A 13,003-nucleotide genomic window follows, 5' to 3' on the forward strand; every position below is an offset into this window, starting at 1 on the left:
GTTTAGTGAGTTTAAACAAAACTCTTGTTTGTTTCCCCCGTGATGCCATTTGTTTGTGTTGGTGTGCACGCAGTAATCCCACTAGGCTACGGCCAAAAACAAACAAAACTAACCCCTGGGTGGTTCGTTCATAGTGTGAGTATGACCCAACCTCAGTCTGATAAAGCTACCAGGTGTATGGGCTTGAGTGAAACGCTGTCTTGTAGCCAAGCATACGGAGGTACGCTGTCTTACTGAAAATTGGGCAGATGACTTTGACAAAAAATTAAGCAGTTAACGGAGGAGAGGTTGGACTCTCTGGCTCAGACCTGACCTATCAAAGGATTTATAATTAAGATAAAGCCCATTAAAGGTGGAGTTCGAATCCTTCGAACAATCCAGTCAAGCAAGCTTCATTTAACATATTTTTACATATAACAATTCAAAGGTCCAACTCCCTTTCTTCAACACCCGATTCCTTGAATCTGATGGTTGCAGAAAATGGTATAACACCAGATGTAACAGATAGTCAACAGCCACAACAACATAACATCATCTTACCGTTTCAACACATTTTTTGCATCTTCTCTGTCATATTTTCTAAGGTAATGCAGCTACGTGTCAGCCATCAGGCCTCCAGGTTTCTGACTCACTTGTTACTGTCTGGTGCCGGTCATGAGTTCTTTGGACATCTCAGCCGAAAGTGTGAGAGTCCCTAACTGGGACCTAAACTGGAGGTCCAGCTAGAAGGACTGGGCTGATTACACCTAAACCCCCTCTGTTACTACCGCTCAGGCAATGTAATTGTATAACAATTTAGTATGCTAGCTAATAAGGCTAGCCTGGTTGTGGCTTTACTTCCTGTTCAGCTGCTCCAAGCCGAGAATGCCATCATGCACATAGAGGGACATGAAGGGGGAGAGACTGTCAGAAGGCAGTTTGATGGATAGATCACGATCCAATGATCAAGAATGTGACTTTCACCAAGGTTTTTCAAGGATTTTCTTTATTTTATTCAACCAGATGAGTCGATTGAGAACTCATTCTCATTTACAACGACGATCTGACCAAGAGGCAGCAGCAACAGACACATTTAGCTTTACACCAAAGAAACACAGGTAAGATAAAAACAAACAAGATCAATTAAAGATTAAAACAGACATAAATGAACAAACAATCAAAACGGACTTAAAACAATCGTTAAGTAATCAGAAGCAGGTACATTAATCAGAAACTGTTGACCACAATGAATTATTGAATGTAGATAATGGGATGTAGGAAGTGAGCTTCAGTGATTATTGCAGTTCATTCCAGTCGTTGGAAGCAGCAAACTGGAATGAGAAGCGACCAAAGGAGGTGCGAGCTTTGGGAATAACCATAAAGATGAAGTTACTGGAACGTAAATTGCGCTGGTTGTTGATGAGTAATGAGCAAAGATGTGACGGGGTTCTACCGATGATTGTTTTGTGTAAAAATTGATACCTATGGTTACATTCCTGAGGGAATGGAGTGATGGCCCGTTAACGAGTACAGATCACAATGATGAGTAGTGAAAGGGGCACCAGTGATGAAACGGATTGCTGAGTGATAAATGACATCGAGTTTAGGAAGAGCTGTTGTAAATTTCAGAGGCGTTTAGACATTTGTTGCTATCGGTATGTGAAGAGCATTTCAGTGGGGAGAAGTGATCCAGAAAAACACTTCCTTCTCCTTCCTTTAAAGTACATGAAGTGATTTTTAGGGCTTAATTCTGCCGTTCCACCATTTTTCAGAACTTTAAACTAGAGGACAAGTGAAGACATCTTAAGAAGGTGGAAAGGGAGTTGGTTGGTGTGAGTTCAGGTCACTGAGCTCCTGCAGGTTTAGCCCCTTGAGGCTCTCCACACTACATTGTGAAGGAGTCCTGTAGCCATTGTGCCTTGGGCAAATCCCTGCTACTATAATGACCACCACTGTAAAACAGCACACTTCTGCAAGGTCTGGTTGCTGTCTGATCAATTAGGTTAGAGGTTCGCCAAAGGCTGTAGCCACTGAGATTCAGCTGGCGTCTAATGGCCTCTCACTGATTGTAAGTAAGTCCCCAGGGTTGGTTCCTCGGTGGATAATGGCCACTGCTCACTATCAGTTAGAGACAGAGAGAACTAGATACTTAGAGAATTTTTATTCTCGACAAGGTCTTTTTCTGTAAATGCAAGTATATATCTGACACACCAGTTAGATCTTAATGCATATTAAAGGAAACTTCTCTTGTTTTTCTAGGCAATCTGACAGAATTTGCCTGGTTTATTTTCATAAAATTTATATTTTCCTATAATTCTGCAAAATTGTATCACTTACACACAGATAAGCTCTGATTGGTCAGTTAGTTGGTTCCAAAAATTCCTGCAGACACATTTTACAAGGAGTATTTGATACCAGCTTTTTTGTTTTTACTGATTTCTATACCAATTTAGTCTAACTTGTATTCTCCTAGTCTCTGGTATCATGTGAATCAAAATTGAAAATCAAACATTTTTGCTGCAAACTAAAGTTACTGTGAATCTCCATTCCTTTTGCCGTTCTTTTTCAAACTTGATTTTTCCTACTCGGAAGTCGTATTTTTTGAGTTCCGAGGAGAAAGCAAACGCACCATTAGCTACACGCTAACCGGAAGAATGCCGACACAAAAAGGCGCATGTCGCCACCTACTGTACCGGAGTGGAGCGACCTTTATTTGAGAGGCCAGTTTTCTAATGTGCATGTAAACCAAGATAAAGACGTCCAGCTCATTACAATACGATCGACCTGGACCAGCTTAGATGTCAGTCAGTGCACATGTAACTGCACTGACTTATGTCGTTGTTGATATTGTCATGATCACCCAGTCACCCATCGTATTCATCAAAGTGGACCCAAACTTTAGAGCACTTTCTTTCTACCATGCTGCTCTCCCTGTTTACAGCTTGCCTGCAGCGACTGATGACATTAAGCTCTTGCACATGCACTGCCTTCTATCTTGGCAAATTGGCTGCCTCGCAAGTACTCGTTAAAGAGAAAGTCACCCCCTACAAGAAACATACTTCCCTCCCACTTCATGTTTGAAAAATGCAACAAATGCTGTTGCCTGGCAGACCGAGAGGGCGGAGCCGCTAACAAATACACACACACAGGCTTACAACGGCATTGTGACATCATAATGTATCAGTTAACATCATAGCATACCTCTTAGCCAATAGTGGTGGCAGATTTAAATTCAAATACAGTGCAGAGTTTTTACCTGATGACCGCACAACACTGACAGTTTTAGGCAGAAAATTTAAATTTGAACTAAAATGCACTGAAGTGCCAAATTATTGACTACACATGTCTACAGCACAATTACATGTCTACAGCACAATTAGACACTAGTTTATATAGTTTATCAGCAAAACATAGTTAATTTGGGGGTAACTTGCTCTTTAATGAAAGACAGGTACCAAGACAAGGCATCGTTTCATATCATGTGACTTGGTCAGGGGTGGACTGGGATCAAAATTCAGCCCTGGAGTTTTCTCTTCAGACCAGCCCACTACATTAGGCGCGAACACTTCGTAGAAGTCGGCAAAATTTTCAGCGTCTCCTCTCTGTATACTACAAAGGATAGTCATATTCTGTGATAGTTAACAAATAAAGAATGTAAATTAACTCAAGGACCAAAATTGACAGCTATATCAATCAATCAAGCAATCAGTTTGTATTCATTATACTGTCAAATAACAACAGAGGTTGTGTCATGACTAAGGGTGGGGCAGCAAGACTAATGGGAAGAGCCCTGGTGTTACCTTTCAAGTTTTTAGTCTGTGACTGTAAAAATCTTGTAGTGTACACCCAGTGTTAGTTAAAAACAGACCCGGACAATAAAAACTGTTGACCTGAAGAAAGCTTTTGATGTTATTGATCACTCGAGGTTACTTCAGAAATTACATCAGTATGGAATAAGAGCACACCAATGGGTTAGAAGTTATTTAGAGGATAGAAAACAATTTGTCCAACTAAAAAACACTAAATCAGAACTGCGGGAGATTCATTATGGTGTGCCACAAGGGTTGGTCCTTGGACCTAAACTGTTCATACTATTTATTAATGATCTTGTAGATGTATCTAACAGTGTTGGGAACGTTACTTTAAAAAAAGTAATTAGTTATAGTTACTTATTACTTTGTCAAAAAAGTAACTCAGTTACTAAATGAGTTACAAGATCATATGAGTAACTAATTACCAACAAAAATAACTACTTAGTTACTTTTTTCATTAAAGAATGCAAGAATTACTACAATAGTGAAATATAAATGAGTAATGACTGGAACATAATAAAATGTATGTCCAAATGTTTTTTATTAACCTGAATAATTTAAATAAATAAGCACTTAACAGGAGGAACTACTAACAGGAGCATTACACTTATCTAGACTATTAAAAGGTCACTGTGTGATATTTAACAAGACCCCAATCAGCTAACATTTAAAATTGCAAATAGAAACACCTGTAAAGATTCCCGAGCCTTTAAATGGTCTCTAAGTCTAGTTAAATTACAGAAATAAATGTAATTTTGCACAGTATTCTAATTTTTCCAGCTTCACATAATTGTGTGTTGTTAGTAGCATTTCTGTTGCTGGTAATCTAGTAACGGTTAAATAAATAAATAAAATCCTTTAAAATGACACTAGAAGAGGCACAAGCCTGATGGAGGACTTACATGTACTAACTTGGGTCAGACCCAACCACAGAAGAGCTGAAGCTGGGTGGTGAACACACACAGGTAGTTCTAATAACACCTGAGCTCCATGTTGTTTGAGACTGATGCATCAGTGTTACAGCGGGAGTAAAGACATGATCAGAAACAGGTTACAGCTGGATGATCTAGGAAGGTAGAAGATCAGGACGTCTGAGCGGTGACAGGTGAGCGGACCTTCGGGACGTCCCGCTGTCACGCTAAGAAGGGCGTGGCTGCAGACCCGCAGATTCGCTGCTGCAGATTCCCACCTGCAGCAGCGAATCTGCGGGGGGTCTGCAGCCGTAGACTACTCATCATGTCTTCCTCGTTCTTCACGGGCCATGATGCTCTTGGATGAAAACATCTGCCTCTTTAGCTCCTGATCAGCTGATGACAGCTTCAACACACCACGCAGCTTAACGCAGGCATTTCCTTATCAGTAACAGAAACTATCGTTTTGTTAAAAGAAGAAGGTAATTAATTAGTTTGCTCGTTACAGAAAGACATATTTTTTTATTAACGTGGTTATTTTAAACGGCGTTATTCCCATCACTTGCTGTGTCTACACTACAGCAGGCAGCGACTGAGACACTGAGGGTCTCCGCCCACCCGGCCAATCATCATCGTGTTTGTAAGTGCGTTACCGACACCTCTCTCTCCCTGGCTGCAGCTGAAGTGTGGCGGTCTGAAAGCCTCACACTGCTGCTCAACGTTCGACAAGCACATAGTAACGCACAACCTTCCATCCCCAGTAACGGTAACGGCGTTGCAACGGCAGGAAAAGTAATTAATTAGATTATTCCGTTACCTATAAAAGAACGCCGTTAGAAATGCCGTTATACTTAAACGGCGCTACTCCCAACACTGGTATCTAAGCTACTCGGTACTGTTTTATTTGCTGATGACACAACATTGTTCTACTCAGGGTCAGATATTAATGTAGTAACTAGAGTGATAAATGACAAACTGATAAAAGTTAACAACTGGTTTGACATAAACAGACTTTCACTGAATCTTTATAAAACAAATGTTATGTTGTTTAATGACAGAGACAACAAAGATGTAACAATAAAAATGAATGGAATGGACATTCGAAGGGTGAAAGGAATGAAATTTTTAGGAGTCATGTTTGATGAAGCTATCACCTGGAAGTCACACATAGGTTATATCAGAGGTAAAATTGCCAAAGCCATTGCAGTACTACATAAAGTTAGGTTTTTACTGAATGGTTCTGGATTGCTGACATTGTATAACTCACTAATTGTTCCATACTTGACTTACTGTGTAGAAATATGGGGATCCACATGTAAAACTCATACACAACCACTGTTTATTCTACAAAAAAGAGCATTGAGAATCATTAATAACAGTCACTAGAGATCCATCCAATCCGTTATTCATCAAATATAAACTACTGAAATTTTATGATCTAGTGAATATGAAAATATTGCTAACAATGTATAAAGCTAAAACAAATACGTTACCCACCAGCATTCAGAAAATGTTTGAAAAAAGAGTCAGTAATTATTTCTTAAAAGGAACTGAAGTATTTAAAAAAACGAAGTTTAGAACCAGAATGAAGGAGATGACTATCTCTGTAAACAGCGTGAGAATATGGAACAACCTTAGCAAAGACATAAAAGAATCAAAGTCACTAAATATATTCAAAAAGTTATTTCAGAACTACAATAACCTATATATTTTTTAACACTTTGAATGAAACAAATAATGAGGAAAAAAACTAAATATCCTGATAAATGATCTTAATAAATAGCAGCATTAGACCTGAAACTTCTTTGATTTAGCGGTGACTCAGAAACCATCAATAGAGAACTGAAAGAAACATGGGATGCATGATTAAGTCTCTAATCTTCCCAAATTAAGTAGGATTTTATAGAACATTATAAGCTTACCATTCAACAGCCAACCTCTGGTACAGTGGAGGCAGAGAGAAAGCAGGTCCTCAAACATGGATGGGGGGGAACACATGTCAAGAGGCCAAACTGTGAGGGACATGGGAAACATTAGTCTCCAATAATCCACAATTAAGTATGATTTCATAAAACATTTTAACTTACCATTTGAAAAGAGACTCAACAGCCAAACTTTGGTACAGTGGAGGCAGAGAACAAGCAGGTCTTCGAACAAGTCCACAATGAACAGAGAGAACAGATCAGCCTGAAATAGAGAATAAGTGATGATTTAGTGTACACGATCACACAAAATTAAGGATTAATACCCATGCACAATAAATCTGTAAAGGATCATTAAAACAACAAATAAGGAATTACAACATCTATAATGTGTGATGATAACTTTATTAAATATTTCCTACCTTATCAGTGGATCAGTTTTGTAAGCAGTTCACTCTTCTCTGCTAGTCTATCCATCACAGATTGCAGTTAGAGGCTACAGTAGGTCCAGGCAGTACAACTCAATGGGAGAAAAACTGTTTTTGGAAGAAATTTCCAAAAAGAAACTGTCCAAATGTTTTCCCTGAACATTACTTTACAGTGATTGGATTCACAAACCTGCCATATTATTCATTCCTATGTTGCTGAAAGTCCTTTCTACTGGTCAACATCACACATGTTTTGAATACACTTGTACATGATCTTTAAGGGAAAATTAATTAGAGTTACCCTCAGTCACCCCTGCTTTCCACCAGAGCCGGAGGGAAAATAATGAGAATGGAGATGAAATGGATGGAAATATCTGCAGTTTTCTAAATGGGTGGGGAGTTAAATAAAAACATTTTTTTTACTTTTTCTGCTTCATGTTAGCCTGTGATTATCAGATGTGTTGGGAACAGGACACCTGCATTAAAAACATCACGGTCGTGCTTCCCCCCTCCAGTGTTGGGAACGTTACTTTAAAAAAGTAATTAGTTATAGTTACTGATTACGTTGTCAAAAAAGTAACTCAGTTACTAACTGAGTTACAAGATCATAAAAGTAACTAATTACCAACAAAAATAACTACTTAGTTACTTTTTTCATTAAAGAATGCAAGAATTACTACAATAGTGAAATATAAATGACTATTGACTGGAACATAATAAAATGTATGTCCAAAATGTTTTTTATAAACCTGAATAATTTCAATAAATAAGCACTTAACAGGAGGAACTACTAATAGGAACATTACACTAATCTAGACTATTAAAAGGTCACTGTGTGATATTTAACAAGACCCCAATCAGCTAGAATTTATAATTGCAAATGGAAACACCTGTAAAGGTTCCCAAGCCTTTAAATGGTCTCTCAGTCTAGATAAATTACAGAAATGAATGTAATTTTGTATAGTATTTTAATTTTTCCAGCTTCACATAATTGTTATTAGTAGCATTTATGTTGCTGGTAATCTAGTAATGGTTAAATAAATAAATAAAAGCCTTTAAATTGACACTAGAAGAGGCACAGATCTGATGGAGGACTTACATTTACTAACTTGGGTCAGACCCAACCACAGAAGAGCTGAAGCTGGGTGGTAAACACACACAGGTAGTTCTGATAACACCTGAGCTCCATGATGTTTGAGACTGATGCATCAGTGTTACAGCGGGGCTAAAGACATAATCAGAAACAGGTTACAGCTGGATTATCTAGGAAGGTAGAAGATCAGGACGTCTGAGCGATGAACAGGTGAGCGGACCTTTGGGACGTCCCGCTGTCATGCTAAGAAGGGCACGGCTGCAGATTCCCACCTGCAGCAGCGAATCTGCGGGTCTGTAGCCGTAGATGGTCATCACGTCCTCCTCGTTCTTCACAGGCCGTGATGCGCTTGGATGAAAACCTCTACCTCTTTAGCTCCTGATCAGCTGATGACAGCTTCAACACACCGCGCTGCTTATCGCACGCATTTCCTTATCAGTAACAGAAACAAAGTTTTGATAAAAGAAGACGTGGGCCGCTGCTGTAAAAAGTGAGGCGCGAACCGGAAAAGCTTCTGCCGATCACAATTCAACAACGGATTATGAAAGAACGGATAACGCTCGAAACACGCAGATTCTTCCTGATGTGAGAGGTGAGTCTCCACTTTGTTTTGGTTGTTTTGGCGTCAACATCATCCTAGCGCGCCGACACCTCTCTCTCTCTGGCTGCTGCTGAAGTGTGGCGATCAGAAAGCCTGCTGCTCAAAGTTCGACAAGCACATAGTAACGCACAACCTTCCGTCCCCAGTAACGGTAACGGCGTTGCAACGGCGGGAAAAGTAATTAATTAGATTATTCCGTTACCTTTAAAAGAACGCTGTTAGAAACGCCGTTATACTTAAACAGTGTTACTCCCAACACTGCCCCCCTCAAGTTTCTCCTCCAGCCTCGGGTGGCAGCAGAAGGAGAATCTGTGACAGAAGGGAGAAAGTGACGGGCAGCGGGACAGTTCGACACACTTCTCCTCCATGATGCATCAAATAATAAATCAGTTGGATCGTCCTGCATTGCCTAGAATAATGAGTTCTGATGATAATCCACGGAGTTTGAACATCAAATCGCTCCACCATGTCCATGGAGGAGATGTTAAAAACCAGGTAAAGGAGCAGAGCTGAGATAAGCAGGGGGCTGTTACCACACATCTGCTTCATACAGCAGTGAAAACATGTGTCTGATCGCCATGCGTTAAGTAAAATAATAAGTTTTGATAATAATCTGTGCAGAGCATTAAAATTATATTTTCTGATTTACCATGGGCGCTGTCGCGCTGCATTTGCGGCCGATGCGCCTCTCATAAGCGGCCGATAGGAAGGGACAAGCAGCAGAGTACGTGAGAATGTGCTGTCCAGTAACACGCTGGCGCTGCTGGTCCAGTCCGATGGAAAGGGGGTCACTCACTGTTCAACTATGGGCTCTTTAGAATGTTGTGATGTCACATGAAACCAACCTTCTGCATATAAAATTAAACTTAATTAACCCAAATACCAACACTCACGGCCTTTTTAGCTCATACTACATGATGACTGCTTTAGATATAGAACGTGTTCTACTTCTTATTGAACACACACATTAAGTTTTAAAATGTAACCTAGCCAGCCCCGTGCTAATGCTACTTACTGTAGTGTCGCCCCTTCTCCTGGCGCAGCAGCAGCACCTGCTGGGGTGGTGACTAAGGCCGGCCCTGGACCTAATAGGTCTGCCAACTGTGAACACTTAGCAGCTCCCACCTCTAGAGACTTCAGTCTTTTTTTGCCGCAACTTTTCTGCGCCACCCAAACGTTTCTTCGGCTTCTCCATTTTTACATCAACAGTCTGGGGCACGGCACTGTCCACCACTCCCGCCGACCAGCGATGAGGCCCCGCCCACCCTGGTTTGTGCTGCCTGTGATTGACAGCCCTGTCGCAGCGCCCTGAACCAGTCAGCCCATGACAATGAGAAACAGACCAATAATACATCTTGATGTGGGCAACACACTGCTAGCCTCAGTAACCTATTGGCCTGCCCAATTTGTAAGAAATCTGAGGGCGAGAGAGAAAGACGAACAAAACGAATGGATGAATGAATGAAATAATTAATAAATGTCAGACCGGCCCGGCGGCCCCGCCCACATTGTCAGCCCACCGGGATGGCTCCCGGTGCTCCAGAGAGTCAGTCCACCCCTGGACTTGGTCCTCTGTCAGTACCACAGAATTTGGTCATGCCTTAAAAAGTATCGAATTCGGTACCCATCCCTCATCACATTGCTAGATTCTTACCAATAAACACCCAAATATAAGAATTATATATATATATATATATATATATATATATATATATATATTCAAATTAAGTCAAATTAATTTGTCAAAATAAAGTAGGGACCTCTGAATATTATACATTTCATAAAGACTAAAAGATTTTTTTAATGTCTTAAATGAGAAAAAATACTGCAAAGTAAAGTACTTGTGATTTTTAAACTTAATTTTTTTTATTGAACTTTGAAACATATTTGGGCCCCTGACAGCTGTGGGCCCTTGGAGTCGTCCTAATCTTTCACCGCTTTACGGCGCCCCTGCTCACCACACACATTTAAGCTTTCGAGATCATACGACCAAACAATTACACATTATCACCCTTCTCTCCTTCTGAAACGGATACATATATGGCTACTATATGTAATATCGGCCCAGTTTCACTCATTAGACCAATATCGATATGTTTAAAAAATGACTAACATCGATACCGATATTGATGCCGATATATCGCGCATCCCTAGTTTGATGCATGGGATGTGAAAATTGTGTAATTAAGAGTAAAAACTGATGCCAACATGGGTGATAATATTAGACATTCCTAACTTTTAATCCTTGATCCAACATCAAACACCATCTTAGACAGGTCAGGGTACTTTAGGTAACACAGCAGCCATAATGGGCGTATTTGACAGGAAAAGCTTTCAGGGAACATTTAGTGACTGACTGATCTCAGAACTGTTTTTATTCAGTGTTCTGAGCATAAATCAGAACATACAATTCTTAGTTTGATTAAAGAAATGACCATGAACATTTCTGAATACAGAGTAGGTAGAAAAATGACATAATATGGGTTGGTGATGTAACATCAATAGCTTTTTTTCCACAGGCTTGCTAATGATTTAGCCTGTTTCAAAGGGTCGATGCATTGGGTCAAGCTGCGCTTACTACAGGAAGCCTTGCTGTCATCAGTCATCTGTATTTAAATGAATCTAAATAACAGTAGGCAGTAGTTAAGTGCTGGAGTCTCTGGAGCTTTTGATTAGGTTTATGATGACAAAATGACTGGGGCTGCACCGTTCCATTAACATGACATATTTCATTAGAACACAAGTCCTTGGCAGTGCGTGGTGTAACGAACCTAAACTCTGATATCCTGTTGTTTTTATTCAGAGGAAGCTTAGTGATAATGCAGCTCCGCAGGCAAAGCTATTCAGCATCAGGTTCTGGTTTTTAAGGTTCTTCGAGTAATTTTATTGATGGAAAAGTTGTAACAGTTTCTCATCTGGGTTGGTTTAGTTAATATTATGGGGTGCCAGTCAGGTCTCCCTCCTGACTTATAGGATGATGGTGAGTGTTTAAGAAATTAGCTTTGAACCCAGTTTTTCTCTGTCACACAAGGACATATACTTAAAATGATTTTGTGTACACCCTCAATTTCTATAAAAAGTGTAGGCAACCAGCAGAATAAAGAATACAGCACAGTCCATGAAGAGAAACCAGCAGTCTTGTCCTTGATTTTGGTGTAGCTCCATTTTAATTTTCCTTTTTATCTTCTTTTGTCTTTGCCATGGAATAAGGAGCTATGGCACAAATCAAATATAATTACATTAAATACACAATACATTCAAACATAAAAAGAAACCTGTAAAAGAAATGATCTGTACCGAACTCACTCACTTGACAGGGGTGTGAATGATTCTTCTAGCAGGACACAATTCAGAAACTCTAAAGAAAACAGATTTGTTTTGCTCTTAGCCTTAAGTCTCAAGGACTTAGCACAGGCACCCCAAGTATTTTGGTTGGTGTTTGGTCGGCTCAGAGGACTTACATTCTCCTCTGTAATGATAGGTGAATCCACACCGTCACAGGAAGACGCTCCACATGCTAACCCTTTCTCCAGCACTTTACATCCAGCACAATACATCCAAGGGAATCAAAGGAAACGATTGGAGAAAAAAACCAGGAGAGACACAGTGTGGCTTTCCTTTTGAAAAATGAACCTGGGCATGGCGCACAGGTGCTGAGCATTTGCCATCAAGGCAGAGAGGAGGCAAGAAATATGGTGCAACCCCTGAGGTTGTCACAAAGTGTTCACATGCTAGTATTAAAGGGATAGTTCTGATGTTTTCAAGTGAGGTTTTATGAAAAGGTTTGAAAATTTAAAGATGTGGAACACGGAAAAAACATTTAGAATTATTATTTCTGAATATAATTATGATTTCCAAAACTACTAATAACAAATATTATCAAAAACCGGACTGAATTAAATGGCATCTAATTGAATAAACCACAGGGGTTCATGATGTGCTTGCACTAGCTGCTAGCTTAGCTAATATCTCTATTTCGGTAAGCTGAGGTTGTTCCCTGAGTCATGTCAGAAATGAAAAAGAAACCTGATCCTGGTTTATGTTTATGTCCCCAGGGTTGATGTTCATTTTCCCTCCCGAGGCTCCACTTCCCGAGAAACCCCGGAGTGAAAGTGCGACATACGTAAATATCCCCATCAGTCCCACATCAAAGAAACAGCTGAACTACATGGAGCTGGAGCTGCAGGAGCCGACGCACGGCGGCAGAGGGGCCGCCACACATCCCTCAAATCAGAGTAAGGATATGATGGGAATCGC

At 40.1% G+C, this 13,003-nt stretch overlaps 1 protein-coding gene across 4 annotated transcripts in view; it reads left to right on the forward strand.

The window, feature by feature from the left end:
- LOC107377376 (protein Dok-7) overlaps positions 1-13,003 on the forward strand; it is an 81,137-nt gene that overhangs the window by 47,707 nt on the left and 20,427 nt on the right. For all 4 annotated transcript variants that reach the window (XM_054747801.2, XM_070546425.1, XM_070546417.1 and 1 more), the window contains one exon: positions 12,802-12,981. In XM_054747801.2, the coding sequence (XP_054603776.2) occupies positions 12,802-12,981 (180 nt within the window). The remainder of the gene's footprint in view (positions 1-12,801; positions 12,982-13,003) is intronic.

The sequence above is a fragment of the Nothobranchius furzeri genome, chromosome 2 (genome assembly GCF_043380555.1).
Source record: "Nothobranchius furzeri strain GRZ-AD chromosome 2, NfurGRZ-RIMD1, whole genome shotgun sequence".
NCBI lineage: Eukaryota > Metazoa > Chordata > Actinopteri > Cyprinodontiformes > Nothobranchiidae > Nothobranchius > Nothobranchius furzeri.